At 43.7% G+C, this 22705-nt stretch overlaps 3 protein-coding genes across 3 annotated transcripts in view; all 3 read right to left on the minus strand.

Annotated features, from left to right (window-relative positions):
• Positions 1 to 22705, minus strand: part of CARMIL1 (capping protein regulator and myosin 1 linker 1) — a 336439-nt gene that overhangs the window by 44228 nt on the left and 269506 nt on the right. The window lies entirely within an intron of this gene.
• Positions 313 to 5620, minus strand: BLOC1S4 (biogenesis of lysosomal organelles complex 1 subunit 4). Its single transcript, XM_083518847.1, has 5 exons — positions 5235 to 5620; positions 4330 to 4401; positions 3837 to 3938; positions 2502 to 2636; positions 313 to 1584 (listed from the first exon to the last, which is right to left on the minus strand). The coding sequence occupies exons 1-5, from the start codon at positions 5460 to 5462 to the stop codon at positions 1483 to 1485; spliced, it is 639 nt and encodes a 212-aa protein (XP_083374973.1). The 5' UTR covers positions 5463 to 5620; the 3' UTR covers positions 313 to 1482.
• Positions 10906 to 22705, minus strand: part of PARD6G (par-6 family cell polarity regulator gamma) — a 67554-nt gene continuing 55754 nt past the window's right edge. The window contains exon 3 of the mRNA XM_083518787.1: positions 10906 to 13589. Coding sequence (XP_083374913.1) covers positions 12730 to 13589 — 860 coding nt within the window. The 3' untranslated portion in view covers positions 10906 to 12729. The remainder of the gene's footprint in view (positions 13590 to 22705) is intronic.

Below are 22705 nucleotides of genomic sequence, written 5' to 3' on the forward strand. Positions count from 1 at the left end.
AATAGTTTCACTGCTAGAGGAAAAGTCCAAATTCCATAATCCTCTTTTAATAAAAATACATCCTAGTTTCTGTAACAATGTGAGAGTTGACTTATATAGATGAGGGGTTGCCAGTCTTTTTTAACCAGTGCACACAGTTTAAATTTTGAGAGTTAACAGGCTGCCATGGGGGTGGGGGGATGGCATGCCATAACACTATATTAGAGAGTATGATCTTGATGAATTCATTGGCCATAATCCCAAACAAGTGGGCTTATGAGTGCAACCTTACATATTTATAGTTTAAAAATAAAAACTTCATACGCTAAGGAATCTTATTTAAACTTTAATTAGATTTTAAGTTATAAGAGCTTTGGCCACTGCTTTTGGCATTTTACATACAAACGTTTTAAGGTATTCATCAAAAAGGGCTTTGTCAACAACAGTTCCCCAGAATTGTTGCGGTAGGCAGCACCTATAGCTGTTTGACTTGACTGCAGCTTTTGCCTCTCCTTGTTTAAACAGTGCATTTCCACCCAATACATTGAACTGAATCCAGATACATTCATTAAAAGGGCATGAATGTATAGTTTTGGTCCTTATTGCACTTAAAAGTACCACAGAATATTTTTTTAAAATATCCTTGTGGTATGTGGGTTAATACTAGCAGCAGAAATAAAAAATGTGAGATGCAAAAGCATACATTTCCTGTTTTCTCCCCTCTTAATCCCTTAACTGCAGCTGGGTATTTATACATTTTTTTATTCCAATTTCTGAAATGAGAATAACCAAGAAAATATTACTAGAGTATGGCAACTGGTTGCCCATATGCCAGTCTACTCCTGGGCAGAGGAAGACAAAAATGAGTTCTATTGCTTGGCCTCTTCCATTTCCCCACAATTCATTTTAGGTCCAAAGAAGGGGCTGTAGATCTAAGGAACACATAGAAAAGTATACCTGCTTCTACCTAGCCTTTCAATGTTGACAAGTAAAAAAGGCAGGTGTGTGTTTATGGCATCCTTAGGGGGCAGGTGTAAGAAAAGAAGGTATTAACTTACATGTTACTTCCCCACTTGCCTTCCCTGACACTCTCTAGCCTGGAAAGGTAAAAAAGGTGTTTGGTAGGTAGCTGATCATAAGGAAGCCCATTCTGCACACACTTACCCTCTTTCCTACACATAAAATCAGGGAGGGGGAAGGACTGCTTATGTCTATATGGCATGAGAGTGTGCTTACCTCCACCCAACCCCATCTCCCTCTCCCTGCCTTCAAAGTGGGTTACTTAGAAGGTTAGCTGCCAAACATGAGTGTATAGTTCACCTTGTTGGAAGACTGGAAAAACAGTATATTCTATACAAAACTAAGCTGAAATATGTTTGAAGAGGGCCTGGGACACATGGGAAGCAGCAGGACATAATTTCCAAAGAATTGCAACTACCTAAGATCAGCACTGAACTCACTTAGATAAGACTCTCTTGTCAATAATGTCATTGTCAAGCTAAATCACATATACTGTGCTTCACCAAGGGAAGGAAAGTAGTCTTCTGTCTTGAAGAGATCAGGAGGTTCATAAACTGTTTGATTCTGCCTTGAGGAAGATGTTTTCTGGAATTAAAACCTGCATGTTAAAATACTTGCTCACAACAGAACAAACAGAAATAAATCATGAATTCCCCACAATTTTAGTGGTAGCTTAAGAGGAGCCCTGCTAGTACAGTAGTATTCTGTTCCCACAGTGGCCAAACTAGATTAGAAGCCCACAAGCAGGTTCCAAGTGCAACAGTACTCTTCCCCACTTGTAATTTATAGCAACTTGTAAGGCAAAAGATTTATGAGTCACCGTGCCCGGAAAAACAAAACAGGCAAGATCCAAAAAGGAACTGAGAAAGAATGGAGCTGACTGTCATTCATTTCTCATGGAAGCAAGTAACTTCTATTCACCTGTGGAGGACTTATATGAAATAGCAAGGTGAATCATGTATGAATCTTTCTGTTGGTTGGTTGGTTGGTGGGTAGGTTGGCCACTGTGGGCATACCTTTGTTAACAATTGAGTACTTAGGGGTTACATTTAATAAAACAGTATTTTGCAATCATGGCACATATAGCATGTTCCAAATCTCCTGTGTCCCCCCCCCCAAACCATTTCCCATCTCAGATAAATGCAGGGGTGGGGTGGGGGGTGGGCTGCAACCCTTGAAGGGAAGAAGCACGCTGTAAGCAAATGTCTGTGAGGGATATAACACTCCAAGAAAGTTATCTAGATTGCATTATGTTTCATTCCCTTTTATGTATCTAAATCCACACATCCATATGTTGACTGTCGGGATCAACCAACCACACCTCTACTTAATGAATCATCATCATAATCATCTCAACAGTGGGGAGATTTGCCAAAGTTGTTCTCCTGGGCTTACAAACTAATCTAGTAAGTTGACATCTGAACATAACAAAAGCTTATGATATTTGATATCAAATAACATTATTATAGCAAGCATTTCCATAGTTGAGGAACAAAACTTACATTAAGGAAAGATGGCACATTGATTGTGTGTAGAAATTTTTTGAAAGTATTTGGGAACGTTCCAAGGTCTGATTCTGCCTTTGTGATCTGTTCTTCCATCCCTGACACACTATTTCCAACCATTTTTACAAAGACCTGAAAGACAACAACAGATCGATAGCAATGAACAGGTGCAATATGGGAGAATATTAAAGGGACATTTCTTTGCTCAAATAGTTCTATTGGTCATATAAAAAACCAAATTTTCTGTACACATGTCAGAAACCACTGGCATCTGATCTACAGCCACATTCCAAATTCCAGCTTAGACTTAGTACATGAAAATCAATGCATTTCAAAGCACATTTAACTGCATTAGATTGTGGGAAAGCATCTGTTTAACGAAGACAGGAGTGCCTGGCGTGCTCTGGTCCATGGGGTCACGAAGAGTCGGACACGACTAAACGACTAAACAACAACAAAATCTGTTTAACACATGTTACACAGTGGTTGAATAATCTGTTGTTTTTTAAAAAAATCAGAACCTTGAGAGTCAGTGTTACCTACGTCAAGAGTTCTAACTACATAATTACAAAAAGTATTGGAAGCACAGTAGGGGTTTTTTGGGTGGTGGGAAACAGAACAGAAATGAAGAATCCCAAGATTTCTTATATGTTGAACTTCTAAACTCCTTTGAAATCTGAAGAGTGAGTCATAATTTTTACAATGTAAGATGACTGATTATACTGTGATACCTTGGTTTTCGAACGTCTCCGTTGACGAACATTTCAGTTTTCAAACGCAGCAAACCTGGAAGCAAATGCTTCGGTTTTCGAACATGCCTCGGAAGTCAAACATGTCACGTGGCTTCCGTATTGAGTTTTCCATATTGAGTTTTCCATTTTGAGGCTTCCATATTGAGTTTACCATTTTCGAACGTTCTGGAGCTCTTAACGGTCTTCCGGAATTGATTACGTTTGAAAACAGAGATACCACTGTATATGCCAAGACAGCATAGCAAGCTCTTCCCCTAGTGTGCCTGGATACACTGATTTACGCTACAAAGCCACATTCCTCCTCTTTTATTTGAAATTTACAGGAGTGACAGTTTAAACTAAGTTTTAAGAACAGCAAGGGGCCATGTGCCCAATCTACAAGATCATCTGCACACAGGAAAAGGAATGGACATGGAAACTTCTCCTTTCCAGCTGGGAAGTTCTACACAAATTTTGGAGCTCAATTGTTTGGATTGGGTGAATATATTTATGTTACAGGATCAAAAAGAAAATAGCCCAAAGATTATTTCCAAGTAGTCCTGTAAAAAAGGGCTGTGGTACTGACATTAGAAACACATACCTCCAGTTTGTCAATCTTTCTATACAGTTGCTTCATTTCCATTGCCTTTGCATGAATATGAGGCACACTTTCACTTACTACTTGAGAGGAATCACTTCGAATCTAGAAAAATATCAGACAAGAAAAATTCTAAACAGCATTAAGATTACTTGAGATCTCAAACATCATCTAAGTGAATGAATAAAATGTTATTTAAACCCACAGGCCACTACAAGTAAAGAATTTGTGTCTAAGTGCTCATATAAAGAACAATCATAATCTAAACAAAACTATTTGGCTCAGAACAATTGGTTAAGGCTATTTCATTTTTTGTTTGGTTGATCTGAGCAAATCTGCACATGCCTGCGGGTAATGTTGGGATGCCACAAAAACTGGAATGCTACATGTTAAAACAAGCTAGATTCAGATTATTAATTTCATGTTGGTGAGAAAGCATGCCTAAAGGTAGTTTGATTTCAGTGGCTGACCGTATCTATTGTGTTCTTAGACTTACCATGTCTAACATCCCCACAAACTCATCTACCCTTGTCAGCAAATCTTCCAGACTCTTGTCTAAGGTTTCAATCTGCAAAAAGTAAATAAAAATGCAAACGTCACAGGGCATTCTTATGTGGAATTCTCTCCCTAGAGAGGCTCGCCTGGTGCCACCTTTGGGCACCAGAAACACTCTTCTCCCAGGCCTTTGGCTAATTAAACGATAACCTTTTTAATTTGTGTCTGCAACGGGGGTGGAGTTTTTGTTTGCTACTATGTTGTGTCTTTTTTTGTGCTTTTCGGATGAGGGCATTATAGAAATTAATAATGATAACACATGGACTGGAAGAAACTCAGGGCAAAGTGGAGCTCGCTTCTGAGTAAACAGACACAGGATTTGGTTGAACAATGGAAGCAATACCCATCAACCTCCAAGAAAGAAACTCCTCACAAAGTCCAAGGCCAGTAAGACCATAAACTAAAGTCCTACAGCTGCTGCGTTGCATAAAATCGGAGGTGAGAGGATGGGCGTAGTCATAATTTATTGGGGGGGGGGCTAGGACACCCATCTGTCATTCTGCGGATTCTGAAGGAAATGTCTCAACGGTTGTTTCAAATTACTTTCTTTGGACCCAAAGTGCTCAGAAAAATCTTGTCAAAATCTTTCTGCAGTTTCTACTCTTAGTTATTTATTTATTTAATTGATTTGGGGGGGGCTCGCTACGCCCATGGGGTGGGGGAGTCCAGCCTAAAGGGGTGAGCCCACTACGCCCCCTTACCTGGGAGCCCCCCCCCCGAACTGGGGGGAGGCTTTGCTTCGAGGTAAGCACCGCGGCGCGACCCAACTCTCCCTCCCCGCTCCGAGGCTGCGGTTAAGCGGCGGCTTCCCCTCCTGAGGAGACGCGGGCGAGTTATTGCGCTCACCTGCCCGGTTGGGGCGACTCCTCCCAGCGGCGAGGGCAGCAGGTACCCGGCGTAGTCCGCCGCGGCCAGCAGCAGCTCCGCTCCGCAGGCATCTCCTTCGGCCGCGTCTTCTTCCTCCTCCCCGATGCCGGAGGCGCTGCTGTGGCTCTGAGAGACGTTGCCGCTGTCGCCGCTCAGCTGCGGAGGCGGCGGCAGCAGCGGCGGTTCCTCAGCTGCCGCCTCATCCATTCGGCCCCCTCCCTCGCGCTACTACTCTCCGCCCGCGCGCATCAGGAAGCCAACCGCCTGTCACCTGACGAAGCGCTTTTCAACGGTCGGCCCGTCAACTGCCGGCGGAGTAGCGGGAGGGTGCCTTTCCTCATCTACGGAAACCCAGCGGGGACACGGCCAAAGGGAAGGCTCGTTTGTTAAATAATGAGGGGCGTGGCGGAGGCGTGGCGTTCTTTTGAGCGGAGCCCGTGATTGGGTGTTTTGGGACTAGAGGCCCCGAGAGCGGCCTCCCTCCTTTCCTCAGTCTAGGCTGGAGAGCGTCCAGGGAGGTGCTTCCGCTTTCGTTTTCCCTTCTTTTCTCCCCCGCCCTGTGAACTTAGGACCGCATATTCCTTTTAAAAGCGAGGTGCTGCTTCTCTCTCCTCTCGTTTTGTCCAGCACCTGCAAGGTAGAGGAAGGCTAGGATGCGCCAAGCAGACTTCGGAAAGGAGCTCCATGGAGTTCCATAGCACTTGCTAACAGGTAAATAGGTATACAATTGCAGCCGGAGCCACGTTGGTCTATCAGCAGAGTAGGGCCGATCCAAATGTCCACGAAATAGGGAACATGCTGTGCTGAGATGTCAACCGCCCAACCACAAAAGAGGAAAACCTGCTTTAATGGTGAAGTTACAAACGCTTGACTTTAGTCACTGTCTTTTTAAAAAATAAAAAAGATTTTGGGACGAGAAACGCAGACATGGGGGTGGCAGGTGCCCCTAAATAAATAAAAATCAATAAAAATACAATTCTCAGGTTCTGACGCCCCCAACAAAAATCCTGACTACGCCCATTAACGCAGACTTAATTAGATTAAGCACTTTGTAGCTTTGAGCTTCTGTCTTGGATTGCTGGAACAAAGTAGTAAGTAATCACTCCTCCCTTTGTATGTGTGTGTGTGTGGGGGGGGGAATGTAGCACTTACCTATGCATCTGGATAAGGACTCATTTCTTCCTTGCCCTTACACCTGCCTTCCTCAAATAAATATTCAGCCCACAAATTTTGGACTCCCAGGACTGTAGATTGGGGAGCTACTGCATTTCCATGGAAACTTCCTCATATGGACTCAGACCATTGGCCAATTTATCTCAGCATTGTCTTCACTCAGTTGGCAGTGGCTCTCCGGGGTTTCACATTGGAGTCTGTTCCAGCCCTACCTGCATATGACAGGGATTGAAATTAAGAACATAAGAGCCCGCTGGATCAAGCCAGTGCCTCATCTCATCTAGTCCAGCGTCCTATTCTCGAAGAGGCCAGTTGGATGCCTTTGGGAAACTGGTAAGCAGGACCTGAGCACAAGAGTACAGTACTCTTCCTTCCTGCGGTTTCCAGCAATTGGTATTCAGAACCAGAATAGCTCTTGACCATGAAGGCAGAGCCTAACTACTCTTATCCTCTCAGGAATTTGTCTAATCTTCTAAAGCATTGATTACATTGTGAAACATTGTCAACAAGATGTAGAAATACCTAATTCTATGCCTTCATCTTCCCCAGCTGCAATAAAACATGTCTCCCTCGTTTCTGTCTGTACAGTGGTACCTCGGGTTACATACGCTTCAGGTTACAGACTCCACTAACCCAGAAATAGTACCTCGGGTTAAGAACTTTGCTTCAGGATGAGAACAGAAATTGTGCTCCAGCGGTGCGGCAGCAGCAGGAGGCCCCATTAGCTAAAGTGGTGCTTCAGGTTAAGAACAGCTTCAGGTGAAGAACGGATCTCTGGAACAAATTAAGTATGTAATCAGAGGTACCACTGTACAGCCATAGTAGGCACTGTAGGGGACTGACAGACGGGAGAGAGGGACTGGGGTGGCAAAGCTTAAGTTCTTTTATTTAGTGTATGCTTGGGGTTTTTCTGTCAGCGACACTTGGGGAAGTTTTCTTTCTATTCACTTGTTAGGTTTCCTTGGTGATGAGAGAAGTTGGGGTGGCCTAGGGTGTGGCTGATTGTCTTTGGCTGGCTGCAGTGAGGGGGGCTGTCGGGTTAAGTTAGCCATATTGAACTGTATGTTGTCGGTGGGTTATGAGCTCTTTATAGTGTGAGTGGGCATTGTTATCTTGGAAGGTGTTCAGTAGGGCCAGTTCTGGGGTGACGTCTAGTACCCGTTTAGTTATTTTGCTTATTTCTGGTATGACTGTGCACACACCTTTTCTGACTTGGTCCTTGATTACTTGGTTTGGCAGGATCTGCTGCTTCAGATACGGCATATGTTTGGAGAAGGCCCCACGGGGGATCATGGGGAGGAGGTGCGAGGAAAAAACTTGTGACATTGATTTCTTTGGCAACTTGGAAGGGCTGTGGTGGGATCCAGAAACGGCAACCTGGATCCCCACCAACCACTTAACTGCTCTCTTCCCCATCAGCTTGGGAGCTTTTTCTGAGACGTTTGCGGGGTATGATAGCATCCTTTGTTGTTTGAGCATCTTTATCAAGATGCTAACAGATCTGCCTGCCTTTCATCAGTTGTGCTTCAAGGGAAGCTCACCAGTCCTCTGATTCTTTAATATTTTCCAGCCCAGATAGTTGTTAACCAAAGGATCTCACAATAGTCATCTCCTTGCAGGAGCAAGGAAGCATAAGAGAATCGGATGCGCCACAAGAGCATCTTGGACGGGATGGCTTTCAAAGAGGGCTAGACAATTGCATGGAGGAGAGGCCTATCAAAGGCAACTAGCCATGATTGCTGTGCTCAGCCTCCCCTGTTGGAGGGGGCAATGCTTCTGAAAAGCACTTGCTGGAAGCCACAGACTCCCCAAACATGTTTCACAAGGACCCCTTCCTTCCCTCTGCCCCAGTACCTGAGGGTCGTCACGTCTCTCCAGGGATTTGGCCAGAACAAAGTATATGCTGGGGAAAGGCTCCTTCCCTGCAAAGAAAATGGAGGAATCAGCAGGTGCCTGGCTCCCAGCCATGCTAGCACCAGTCTGGTGCATGAGGGTGGAGGTCATAGGAAGGAAGCATTCCTATAGTATAGGGCCCTCAATTGGCATTTCCACCTACATGAACTCTAAGCCTTCCCCCCTTGTTCTGGCCTGCCTCTCTCCTAAGGAAGATGCAAACTCTTGCAGGAAGCCACTGGTGGGAAGTGTGTTCCTATGATTCCCAAATGTTTCAGAAGCATCTTTTCATTCCTTTAGCTGCTTGATATAATCATAGCATGGCAGAGTTGGAAGGGATCCCAAGGATCATCTAGTCCAACTCCCGGCAATGCAAGGATCCTGCCCACAGCCAGCCCTGGCTGGGCTCCAAACTCCAGCCTTCTGGTTACCATTGCAATTCTGCATGGTGTGGAGAAAGGGGAGAGAAATGTGTTGCTTACACACTCATAACACTGATATGAGATCCACACCATGCAGCCATTTCAATAACTAAAGTCTAAAGGGCTGTCACATGGAAGATGGAGTAAGCTTGTTTTCTCCTCCTCCAGAGGCCCTTAGGACCTGAAGCAGTGACTCTCCTTCCTTGGAGGTTTTTAAGCAGCACTTGGCCATCGGCCATGGATCATCTAGTTGAGATTCCTGCATATGCAGAGGGTTGGACTAGATGACCCTCAGGGTCCCTTCCAACTCTACAATTCTATGATACTATGTTTTAAAGAGCACCCAATGCACCTTTAAAGCACATGACTTCCCCCGAAATGATTCGTGCCATTGTGGCTTCCCTCTCACAGACCTACAATCCCCAGAACCCCTAACAAGCTACAATGCCCAGGATTGTTTGGAGGAAGACATCTGGTTTTTAGAACAGGGATGGAGAACCTGCAGTTTGCTCACTCCCATTTCCTAGGAACCAGGAATGGGAAGCTCAAGTGCTTCCAACAGTACAGTGGTACCTCGGTTTACAAACTTAATCCATTCTTAAACAGAGGTGCACTTTCTCTACCGAGGCCTTGCTCCGCCGGTGCCCTTCCACCGTTCGACTTCTGTTTGGCTTCCAGGGCAAAGTTTGCTAACCGGAACACCTACTTCCGGTTTTGTGGAGTTCGTTGTCTGAATCATTCGTTAACAGGGCTGTTTGTAGACCGAGGTACCACTGTATGGTTATAAGGAGCAGCGTGTATAAAATATTGAATGTAATAGAGTTATTAAGGTAATTGTATCAGAATTATTATGGGAATGTTGAGGGAGGGAGGTGGAGAGAGTGAGTGTAGGATTCTGGTGGTGAGTGATGACTGGATGAGGATTTGAAAGGGAGTTTGAATGCGAGGCAGTTGAGAGGCAGTTGAGAGCAGTGGGTTCTGGAGGGGGTGGTTGGGCAACTAACTATTCAGTTCAGGATCAGTAGTCTAGTCCAGCGGCGTAGCGTGGGTTGTCAGCACCCGGGGCAAGGCAAGTAATTTGCGCCCCCTAACCCCTAACCTGCCACCGCTGCCAGCTTCTTCTTGCTGCTGCCTGGGCTGGGGTATTTACGGTAAGGTAGCCACAGCGGTGGCGGCGGGTCCGTGTCAGGTGATCTGAGGCGAGTTGCCGCTGGCGCTGCCGCCCAAACAACACCGCTTGCCCGGAGGAGGAGGGCAGAGAGGCGAGGAAAATGCAACATGGCCCAGCAGCTGCAGCAGCGGCGGCGGCGGGGCTGTGAGGAGGGGCTGCCTGGCGCGCCCTCCGCGGCCCTGATGCGCGGGGACTGCGGCGAGCGCTGAGAGCCGCTGCCAGCTCGTCGGTTCCGCGAGACATGGGGCTCTGCTACAGCCTGCGCCCGAGGCTCTTCGGCGACTCCGGAAGCGGCGAGTGCCCCCCCAGATGTTGTGCCCGGTGCGGCCGGCCCCCCCTGCACCCCCCACGCTACGCCACTGGTCTAGTCATCATTTTTGTAATAAAGCAGCATATAAGATAAAGAGAATTTGAGGCCATAAGTATAGTTACATACGTCATTTACTGAATCATTCATACAATCTCCTTTAGTGAAGGTGTAGTACCTAGCTTCTGGACCAAACATTGATATTTTTGCTCTTTTCTAGTTTCATAGCTTTATGTTTTGGTTCTGATGATGTCCATTTATCCAACACAAAGTTCAATTATTGCTTTTGCCGCATCCAGCTTTCAGCAACTCTGTATAGGTAAAATAACCCTGTCATCTAGTTTCCTAACATATTCAGACTCTTCCAATTATTCCATACAATCCATTTCTTTCTGTATGGCAAGGTATTCAATGGCTACCTAAAATCCTCACTCCGGTGCACTCTTCAGTAGCACAGGTGAGGAAATTGTAGCCCTCCTGATGTTACTGGACTCCCATCTCCCATCAGCCCCAGTCAGCACAGCAATTGGCCAGGGATGATGGGCGTGGAGTCCCAACAACATAGAAAGCAACACATTCCCACCTCCTGCTTCTTCTGAAGCACCAAACATATTTTTATTGAGATGGCTTTGGTGCCCAGGACCTGGGTTTGGGGTGATGGTGGCATTTTCCAGTTAAGAAATATTGAAGCTTGTACATAATTTTATTCCAAGCAGAACAATAAAAGGCTTTTTTATTAAACAACCCCAAAGTGTTTTGAGCCCTTTATAGTACAAAATAAGGGTGTGGATGGTGTGGGATATAATTTATATAAAGAATTTTCATTTGTTTAGAAACGCTTTAATACACACAACTACACAGTAAAAAACAAAGAAAATGACAAAGCTAAAAGTAGAAAAATACATTGTAACACAATTATATTTTTTTCCTAGACACTTCATAATATAGTCAACCTTTTTTTCTACTAAACATTGTAACAGCTTGTGGCATTTTATAGAACAGAAAAACAGAGCTGGGAGCAAAACCGTTTCTTTTGGAGTAGCCTATTATTGATTTGCTTTATAACTAATCATGATCCCAACAATCTAAGATAGTCTTTACTTGGAACACTTGATATGCTGTTGAATTGTAGCATTTTAGACTCCAGGGACAATAAAATAAAATAACACTCTAGCTTAGGAAATCAGTATGTACCAAGAGGAACCAGCTTTCATTATTAAAGACTCTGGATTCAAGTTAATTCTAAACAGTAAGACAAATTTAGGCTGCAATCCTAACCAAATCTTTTCAGAAGCCAGTCCCATTAAATTCAGTGGGGCTTACGCCCAGATAAGTGGATTACAGCCTTAGATGAGTTTCTTGTGGTGACAGAGAATGCAGTCCAAAGCAATCTTATTATTTATTTGCAAATTCAGTACTGTTATCAATGTAAAAAAGTGAAACCAACAGTCACTAAAATTTGAGTATTTGTCTAATAAATATTTTAGCAATAAAAAGAGAACACATATCCTGATGGTGCATCAATTAAACCAACCTCCATGCTGCTTGTTGTTTTTTCACATCATATGAAGACAGTTTATTCCAACAGTACTACAAGTCACCAGCAGGTGGTGCTGATCAAAAAGAAATTATGGCAGCAATGTGACACTATCCCTCTTTAAAAATATACATATAAAACACAAAATCATTTGGTCAAAGTTTTGTTCCAAAAAAAAAAATTAAAAAAAATGCAGCATTCCCTCAACGCTATTTCCAGGATAGAAAGTTGTTCAGTTAGCCCTTTCCAGATTTAGGGGCAAGACAAGTAAATTTTCTGTGTAAACAAACTAGGAAGCAGTATATAATGGCAGAAAGTAAAATTTCAAAATTTAAACACATTGCATTGTATCCAATCATGCTACTCAGTTGGTGGTAAGGCTTTGGTCAGTATACTGGAGTGGTCAGCAATTTTCCCTTCCGAAATCTGCTCCAGAGAACTCGGGAACCCTCCAGAGCAGATTTTTTTTGGGGGGTGTGTGTGCAGAGGAAGAGAGAATAAGGATTTCCCTGTTTGGCTGACAGAAACCTGACTGAGCAATCCTGTTGGATGCAATCCTTAATAGTAGTTTCCCCCTCAAAGACTAATTTATGAATGCCTATTCCATGTTTACTGTGTCTGTTGTTATCAATCATCAAAATATATACAATTTACATGTATATATTGCAGCTTATATCCATACATGCAGCCGACATACTTTCATAGATGGGATTCTTTTTTAAAAATGCAGCAATCTTTACTTTCCCTCATTGTGACCCTAGGAGCAGAAACCATATTTACAATTTTTCATGGGTTGCAATAGGCAGCACTTTTATGTATAATCCTGAACACCACCATGTCCGGAAAGTAACACGTGTGTCACACCTCAGAAGGTCTAAGAGAATTAAGATTCCCTCTCTTCGGGATGTGTATAGATTTGTTCCAGTTGGCACTTCAGACAAGAAACACACACACACACACGGAAGCACCCACTAAAGTGTGATCACCGTTCCGTCCTCCTCAATGCCTCCTTTGGGAATAACCAAGCTATGACGAGGATCAGTTTTTAAGGAACTCAGAATTTTGTGAATATTGCCGTTGCTTTCTCGTCCCAAGCTGTTGTTGAGTACCAGGTCCCTCTGTAGTCTTTGGCTAAGACTGCTGCCGTTAATTCGGGAAAGGCTACCAGAAGGAAGGCTGTGCGATTTCGGAATGGGCTGTGGCTCCAGGCAGCCCTCAATTACAATGTCAGCATCCTCGTCACTCTCCATTTCATCAGGGTGGAAGTTCTGCAGGACATGAGAAGAAGGCAAACTGTGATGACTTGCAGTGCTGTCTGTAGACTGGCCAGAACTCCCAGACATCCGACTGCTTCTGATAATATTGTTCCTTTGGTTTGCTGGCTTGACTGTGATGATAAGATTATGGCTATTGGCGATCATCATGTCCGTTACCTGATCAAGAGTTTTCCCGGCCACTTCTATGCCATTCACTTCCAGGACTTCATCGTTGACAGCCAATAAGCCTGTACTCTCAGCTAAACCACCAGGAACCATCCGAGAGATGAAAATGCCAGGTACTTTTTCAAGCCCATGAGGAGTTACTCTGACACTGGTCCCATCACGAATGTAGAACCCTAGTGGCTTCTCACACCCATGTCGATACAATCTCACTCTCCTATGAGTTTCAGGTAGGATGTCCACATCAATGATGGAAGACACGGGTCTAAAATCCTGAGGCATGCTGATATTAACGTGGGGGCGTCTGCGAAGGTTGTCATTCCGGAGGGTCACCAGAGCTTTCTTTTTCCTGGTCAAGGTGTTTGAACCAAAGTTACCATAATCTGCTTCATCTGAGAAGAGAAGAGAGGAGAGGAAGAGTTGAGTTTCACATGCCACTGAGCCATAAACTCTTTCCAGGAAACAATGGAATTTCATCTCCAACATTTATAAAATGTAGTCATTTGCCCATGCTGCAAACTGTTCTTGCTTTGAACATCTTTCCCCTACCCACCCCACATTTCAGGGATTTCAACTTCCATCAGTCCCTGCCAGCATAAACTGTTGCTAGCAACAAACCATAATTTATAAGAGTTTTTGTGAGATTGGAAGAGGACGTGGGCTGCTGCTGTGCAATGCAGAAGCAGCCCTTGTTGTGTTATCTGTAGATAAGAACAGTTAATGAATTTTTACATCAAGTTATGTTGCAAATACACCTACGAAGAAGTCTGTCAGACAGAAATTCCCAAAAGTTAAATAGGATTTCTCAGATTAGAGATGAATACAGTGGTACCTCGGGTTAAGAACTTAATTCGTTCTGGAGGTCCGTTCTTAACCTGAAACCGTTCTTAAGCTGAGATACCACTTTAGCTAATAGGGCCTTCTGTTGCTGCCACGCCACCGCTGCACAATTTCTGTTCACAACCTAAAGCAAAGTTCTTAACCCGAGGTTTCTGGGTTAGCGGAGTCTGTAACCTGAATCGTCTGTAACCTGAGGTACCACTGTACAACAATTACTTTGCAGACCCATCATGGAGGGACATTTGTTATTATTAAATATATTTTACAGACTTCTTTCTCAAGTGGACCCAAGGCAGCATACAACAGTATACAAATATACATTATATGAAAAAAAAATAAGGAAGAAAGTCACATCCATATAATATGCCAAAGCTATTTAAGTTGGGTATATATGCTGAGCAAACCAATTGCCAGGCCTTTGGGAGGGGCTGGAGAGTGCGATGAGCTATTTAGCTGTGATTATTCACAGCCTGATATGTTGCTTGATTTTGTTTATTTTAATAAATATTTTAATAGCATGTGTATTCGAGCTTGTTTTTATTGCACTGTTCTAATTATCTTGTTTATGTTCTACCCTGGGACCATTTGGTGATGGGCAGATTATAAAATCCCATCAGTAAGAACTGGTGGGAGCTCAGGTTTTCCTGGCAAAGGGAGATATTTCTCCTCCCATAAATATCTCTTCGAAAAGACACCTAATAGTGACAACCTGGGCATCTTGCCAAGCACATCTTTAAGGAAGCAAGTATCCTATTTCTTATGACGCCTAGGAGGAGGATTGGCAGAAATTGCAGAAAGGGATAAAGGTATACAGAACCAGGAGCAGGGCATGGCAATGGCTACTTTTCTGTGCCCAGCGGTTTGTTAGTGCAGGGTAGGAGAATGACTCAATAAACCCAGGCTACGTGGAGCCCACACTATACCAATCATGCCCCAGAGCAGCTCATTGGCAAGGTTGGTGGTATCAGAAGCAACAGTGTGGCTACTATGTGTCAGGGACTGGCTGGACTTGGAGTGGTGGGAGGCACCAACAGGGCAATCTCTAAGTGACATGCCAGAGGAAGAAGGCTCAGAGCCAGGGGATTGGTAGTGAGACACTGAGGAGAGGTCAGAGGAAGCAGTCGGTGACCAGGAAGAGCCAGTGACAGAGAGCAGTTCAGAATCTGAAGCTAAGGCAGAGGAGGGGCGGGGCAAGAGGCTGCTGAAGAATCCAGGGAGCCTCCCTCTCCTGCTGTGACAAGCTCCCCTCCTCATGGTCTCCAAGAACATGCAGAATAATGAGGAAGGCTGAACAGAGACCAGTGTGCAGGTGCAAGTTTGAGACTGCTTGGGAAACATCTGGGAGAGGAGGAGCCTTAGAAAGAGTGGAAGGCAGGGACCCTCAGTCCTGGCAACTGCTCCACAGGGGCAAGGCATGCTGGGAAGTGTTGTATGTCGTTTCCTGGAATACAGAGTTAACTTCACTGACAACGGAGCCTTGTGTCTCTCATGCTGGCCTGCATCTGACTCCAGCCCTGACACTCTGAACCAAGTTCTGCCTTCACTCACGTTAATCGGAAGGTGGTCTTCAGAAGAAAAATGGGAGTTACGCAAACAGGAGAAGACTTGTGGACTATGTAAGCATGGTTTAGGAAACCATGACTTAAAACAATTATCAGAGCTAATAAAAAATGGAAAGTGGTGGTGAAAATTCTTCAGCATAGCTCACACACTCAGCGGTCTTAAATACAGTTCTGGAAAGCCCAGGAAATTGGGCAAGCTCATATGAGGCTAAGCAGGAAGACACCCACTTGTGTTTTCAATTTCTAAAAGGTACAGCATGTTATTAGACGTGCAGGCAAAACGTAATCAAAGTAGTCATGGTCTTTCAACAAGCTGAGAAATCTGGTGCCCTCTCCCCAGAAGCCTGGCATCAAAAAGTATGTCAGGCACAAGGGAGCATGGGCAGGCATTTCCTGTTACTGCTCCCTAGTTTCCTTGATGCCAAAAATGAGCCATGAGTGCCAGGACAAGTTATAGCAACTGGTTGTGTGGGTGGAGTTGATGAATTGATGACTACTTGCAAAGCTGCTTTGATTTATGGCTCCAGTTAAGCAACCATGAGGTTGGGACACGTCTGTGCCGCCTCCTGCGTGTGGTCGGAATGGCCACTGCAAGTTACTGTTTTATCTCCACGGCGTTTGGAAAAGAAAAAGCTATTTGTTTTAACTCACTCAACCTCCTCAGCTGCATTCTGCTTATCTTTTGAGTCATTGTTCTGAAAGCGATTTTTCTAAGAGTTTCAAATTAAAACAGCACACACAAACAAATGTTTGGAGGAACCCAAAGACTGATAATGTTCATTCCAAGATTTCCTGAGCACAGAGTGTTAGAAAAATAGGATGACACCTTCTAGCAAACTGGGATTTCCTTTTCCTCTTGCCACCTCTTTTTAAAAGCTTCGCATATTCTGGTCATCACACAATTATGCATGCGTGCATTTCATTATTAATTAATTGGTTTGTTAATTAATTAATTAACCAACCAACCAACCCTATTTCAGGGTGGGGAGATCCAGTACAGAGGTAAAGCATACCTTCAATATTAAACTTAAAAGTCCCCTAAGTCTAAGTAGTCTTTTCATGTTAAGAAAAGTCGTGAGGGACACCTATATATATGAATGTTAAATATTGAGCATTAGGAGGAAAACAGGTATACTTTGAGCAAGCTATTATAGACAACCATCACCACCACACAAAATCCCTATAACCAGAAGCGCCACTCCCATTGCTTGGACAGCTGCTTTTTATAGGAACTGCCTGCCAGATGAAATACCAAAGCGTAGCCAGATAAGATTATGTAAACAAGCAAGATTCCACAGAGAACCAGACTGCCAGACTCCTATAGGAAGAATTCATTTTGGAGTTTGCATTTCTAGTCTGCATACGCTCCTAGGGTATTATTTCTTCTGGGAACTGTGCAACTTTAGTCGACAGCTCTGGAAACTACATCAAAGACAGAATTACTTCCACTAAGGAGAACAGCACTTCAGGCAACTTCGGGAAGGAAGCCAACAACTCATTAAGAGCATTTGGGGTGCCCCTCAACCCAAAAAATCGCAATTACTGAATGCAGAAGTAAACAGAAGGATAACTTAAAACTGGGGAGGGCTTTAAGCCTTCACTTCATCACCCAAGACAACTTTTCAGTGGATTTATTTATTTTTAAAGCGTTAAAAATCTGCACCACGTGGCCTTTTCCTACAGAGAAACATACACAAGTGGTTTCGGAAAGTGATAAAAGCCTGGCCGGGGAACTTACTCCATCGTTTGTTATAAAATGATGGAACACGCAGAGATACAGAAGGATTCAAAAAGGAAACAGATATATCGTGAACTCTGACTTAGGCTGCTTCCTTTACCCAACTCAGATACAAGTGAGCAAGCTGGATAAGGCAAGAAAGAAAAACACAACGCAATGCCCAACCAAAACCTACTTGTGCTGTAGTCAAGCATAGTCATTGAACAAACAAATGCTAAAGTAAATTGGGCTGAGTTTATTGTTTGAAAGGCTGCTATGCTTTTTGGGTTAAAGTAACCTGTTTTTACAATCCTACCCAGTTAACCCCTGGGGAGGGGAATCTGTGCCGCAAGTTCAAACAAAAAATCCTGGAAGATAAAATTTCATACACAAGAAATTATTGTGGTTTTTTCTTCACATGCACTGTACTAAGGGTATTATTGTTGTTGTTGTTGTTTGTTGTTGTTAAACAGTGACGCTGATGTTCTGGTTATCTCAGAAACTGTCCCCTCTTCTGTTCATTCTATCTTGAATTCCAATTCTTGGCTCTTTTGCCCTGATCATCCAATGAAAGAGGTGCTCCTTTAAGTTACTTACTTACTTTTTCCTGTTCCACCTTTTTGACCTCCAAGATGGCTAAGCATTAAGAACCAAATGTAAATAAGCTGAAACACCCACCCACCCACCCAATGAAATCAAGTCAGCAGCAACTGAATTATCCAGCTGATGAGAGTAGGCCAAAAACCTGAGCTCAGCACACAAATTCACAGCTCAAAAAGTGATAATGGGTTAACCTAAAATAAAGCAACTGCTCGCCTTGATATGTATAGGCTCTCATCTGGTCTATTAGAACCAGCAGGTGGTTTTTTTAAACAGAGGAATGCTAAGTAATTTTTTTTACTTTTACTTGAGCTATTTTAATTGCATCAGGAAAGCTAAACTAAATTGCATTAGGAAAGCTGAACCTAATCCATTTCTATATACACAGACAGCATTTCAGACTTTCAAACATTTGAGAAAATCAGTATTCGCTGATATTCCAGTCGTGCTCTCTGTAGCTCCATTTGGTGACCACCAGGGGTCATTGCTCAGCTTCTATAATTTTCCAGTGCAGTATTGGGGATTGTTAAGAGAAGGGATGGGGAGAATGTAGATTTAGTTCTCATTACCTAATCCAAATGAACTGAGGCACAGCTATCTTTCAAAATGTGCACTTTTCCAAATTGCAGTGCTGTTCTTCGAGAAAGTATTTTGCACAAAAATGTGTATTGCGTTGGGGTAAAATAATTTATCAGTAAAAAGTAACAAAAATGCCTCATATCTGAGAAAATTGCTTGCAAAAATGTGTGTATTTGGAGAAATACACAGTAAATTGCTGACATTTTTTTTTTTGCAATTAAAAAAAAACTAAGCTGAGAATGTGTAAAAATAAAGATTGAGGGGAGGTGGGGAAGCGCCAGAGAGGAAACTAGAGAAAAATCAAACCTAGCATATAGATACGGATGTAGATTGGTTTTACTTATAAGACTGCTGCTCTTATGAGTGAAAAACAGACTGGTACTTTCTTTTGCAGGCTAAAAGTACATCAGGCTGCTGAAGAAGGGATCCTCATGTCTCCTTTGCCAGTCTGTTGCCTTTCCAGAATGGGTGCAGAGGAAGAGAAGCTGAACAGGCTGGCAACGGAGGCAGAGTGCTTTGCCCTCCGCCTGCCAGCTTGCTCAGTCGCCTGGAGAGAATTCCTGGGTTGGCACTGGCGACCAGACGAGGAGTTCAATGCAAGGGCTTCAGTAAAGGGGCACTTGGCACCAACACTTCCCTTCTCACTTTCACTGCCTTCACTCGATTCCTCAAAAGTGCTCATCCACATGGGCCATCAGTCTCACATCTGTGGCGTTGGATTATACAGAACTAGAGATAAAAGGTTTTTGGGGATGGAAAGCAATATATGGAAACAATGCAAGGGGAATAATCCACTAGTTATGGTTTTCATGGGCGGGAGGGGGAGCATGTCCCTAATTTGTAGTTTCCTGGAATTTTGTGGAAGGGAAACGATATTTCAGAGACTCGTCCACAATTATGGTGGATAGTGATACCAGATAGTGCATAGCAACTATTCTGTGCCATGAGCATCTCTCAACAGTGAACTGCCATGTATAAAAACATTGTCAACTGCAGTATATACAGGTGAAACTCGAAAAATTAGAGTATCGTGGAAAAGTTCATTTATTTCAGCAATCACAATTATAACAAATAAAGGCTTGACATATCTCGCTTTGCATGTCATGAGTCTATCTCATATATTAGTTTCACCTTTTAAGTTGAATTACTGAAATAAATGAACTTTTCCACGATATTCTAATTTTTCAAGTTTCACCTGTACAGTCCAGCTGCATTGCATGGAGCTACTTCTTCTTTGAATGCCTTTCTTCCCTATCTGCCTATCACAAGTGATTTATTTAAGGGTGGGTGGGAATAGCCACATTGATATTTTGGGCTTCAAGACAGGTAGCGCTTCCTTTGACTGGAGCCCTTAACATCTTCCTCTGCAGTACAAAGTTTTGGCTCCTAGAAAGAATAAGCAGGAGGTGCTTATCAGGGACACAGAAGGCTGCCATGCAGGCAGTTCTAGTTTTTGTCTTTCTGAGGGGGGCAGAGAGAATGCATTCATGACTCTTTCCTTTTCCTGTCAGTTAAACAAAAGGACTGAGAGTGGCCCCCCACTTCTCTGGAAGATTTGTCACTATCTCCCTAGTGAAAGTACATCCAAAATAAGCAGGCTGCTGTGCTGGGGAATCCCACAGCTCTGTTAAAGGAAAACATCCAGTTTAGTAAACTCAGTTGACACCAGGCAGCTTCCAAACAAACAGCTGCAAGTGGTTTTCTGCAAGTCTGTTAAGCCTGACACAGGACATTCCAAATCAGCTCTCCTTGAATTCCCAGAGCCTGGCATTACCCAAGTATCAAAGCCTCCCCAATAGCTGGCTGAGTTACTGGTGTAGTATCGTGTGCCCTGTTCCTACTGAAGCAGAGAAGCATTTCCAGGGCTTTGTGGATTTTACACACACGATGCAAAATCAAAATTAAAAAGCGGAACCTAGCAGCACAACTCTGTGGTCCTTAACCCTTCGTGTGCTAACTAGCAGTCGTGAATTGTTATGTTTGACTGCAATCTCCCACATATTTCAATTGGTTCCTGGTCTAATTTCTTATCGGTAAAAAGAGCATAAAAACAGGTGCTCAAGAAAGAGTTGTGTATGGGATGGTCCCATCTACCTTTGGCTCTGGTCTCACCTACTATGCAGCCTCACACTCAGATTACCTCGGGGGGGGGGGGGGAATAGTTACTCAGGCTTGGCCTAGATATGTGGGAAAGTAATTCTCATGAATCTCCAGCGCTTACAAGTACAGTCGTACTTTGCAAGTTGAACGGAATCCGTTCCGGAAGTCCGTTCGACTTCAAAAACGTTCAGAAACCAAAGCACAGCTTCTGATTGGCTGCAGGAAGCTCCTGCAGCCAATTGGAAGCCCCGTCACACATTCAGGTTCCAAAGAACGTTCACAAACTGGAACACTCACTTCCAGGTTGGTGGCGTTTGGGAGCCAAAACAGACGAGTACTAGGGCGTTTGGGACCCAAGGTACGACTGTAATAGGCTTTCAGCCCGAAATAAAATATGAGGTATCTCTCCAGCACCCAAAAGGAGGGGCATGATTTCTAGATTCCAGCCTATCATATTCCAGCATTACTATGCAACATTCATTAGGCGGTTAAAGGGAACTATAACCTTTCACGTAAGAAGAGCTTTGCTGGATCAGGCCATTGGCTTATCTGGTCCAGCATCTTGTTCTTGGTGGCTGTGGGAAACCTGAAAGCAGAACTTGAGTGCAAAAGCGCTCTCCCCGTTTGTGATTCCCAGCAACTGGCAGATTGTTACAGTTTTTAAATTTAGGTGGTGAACTGATGGGTGTATGGCAGAAGGAATTCCTCCCCCACCCCTAAAAGATACTTTAAAACTGCAATCTTAAACACACTTGCCTAGAAATAAGCCTCACTGAACACAGTGGAATGCCTATCTAAAGGTGAACAGAATTGCACTGCAAAAGCTAAAATTAGCAAGATTAAAAAACAAACAAAAAACCTCTGAAGAAATCAGCTTCTCACTTTGAGCTTAACTAGAATGTGGTTACAAGAAAATCTAAAGCTTATGCTCTGGGATGTATACTTGATATTAAACCAGAGTTTCCCAAACTTGGGTCTCCAAACTATTTTTTGGACTACAGCTCACATCATCCCTGACCACTAGTCCTGGTACCCAGGGATGATGGGAGTTGTAGTCCAAAAACAGCTACAGACCCCAGTTTGGGAAGCCCCGTGTTCAACAAATAAGGTGCACCGAAGAACAAGGATTCCCTGGGAATTTTTTGACCGGCTTTGGAATACTGTGCTGTAGCTGTTCCAGGTCATAAAGGAAAAATATAATCAGCCACCGAGAGTTTTCTAGCCTAGACAATAAGCTGGCAAATATCACCAGTGGAAAGGTACTCCACATCTGTGAATCCAAACAACAAGGCATCCGAATAAGAGTGCATGATACAAGAAACCTCAACACTTTCATGTTCTGACCTTTGGGAGCATTGCTGGATAAGATTTAAAGTTAGTCACAAGATAAACACCAATTGGGGTCAGAACACAGCTGCATACTCTCTTTAATCAGTTCTGCACAGTTGCAATCCAGGATATCACGATCTTTTCCTAACTGGCAGGCCAACATGTCCACCTATACATCAGAAGGAAGAACAGCACTTTGCTCCTAACTGACACACGGGCCAAGGCTCTTATTTAACCGCCTGTGTCAAGATGGAACAGGAATTCATTCCATCGGCTTGTGTACCTCAGCTTCGGATCCTAGCCACTCAGTTCACATGCAACAGAGTTACTCCAGAGGCCGGCTGGTGGGAGTGCCATGAATTACTTCAGAGCAGCCCTGCAGGGCATAACAAGGAGTGGCACCAAGGAGTTCCAAAGGAGACTCATAGACAGTCATGCCTTGTTAGGAAAAAAGGCTGGTGCAACCTAGGGCCTTTAAGACAGGGCGTGTGTAGAGAATGAGAGAACAGGAAATTAACAGCATTTAAAGAAACAAGGGCCACAAAGTCAACACCAAAGGAGGGACATCCACCTTGCTTGTGCTGCACCTCCTTGATCTAAGTGGAGTTCCCTTCTTTTAAAAATTGGGTAAGTTCTGAACCAAGACCTTGGCAGCAACAGTGTCCAGTCCACAAAGCATTATTCCCACATGGTACCATCCTTGTCAACCTGCCAGGACAGTATTGCACAAAGACAGGATGAGGCTAACAATTTAAAAGTGATCATTTGTGTCTATGCATGT

This window comes from Podarcis liolepis, assembly GCF_965112155.1.
Source record: "Podarcis liolepis genome assembly, chromosome: 8".
Classification (NCBI taxonomy): domain Eukaryota; kingdom Metazoa; phylum Chordata; class Lepidosauria; order Squamata; family Lacertidae; genus Podarcis; species Podarcis liolepis.

Coding starts and splice junctions, on each gene's coding strand:
- BLOC1S4 (XM_083518847.1), bottom strand. CDS start 5,462: ATGGATGAGGCGGCAGCTGAGGAACCGCCGCTGCTGCCGCCGCCTCCG. Junction 3,939..4,329: donor TTGTGGGGATGTTAGACATG/GTAAGTCTAAGA, acceptor ATATTTTTCTAG/ATTCGAAGTGATTCCTCTCA. Junction 1,585..2,501: donor ATGTGCCATCTTTCCTTAAT/GTAAGTTTTGTT, acceptor TTTTAATTCCAG/AAAACATCTTCCTCAAGGCA.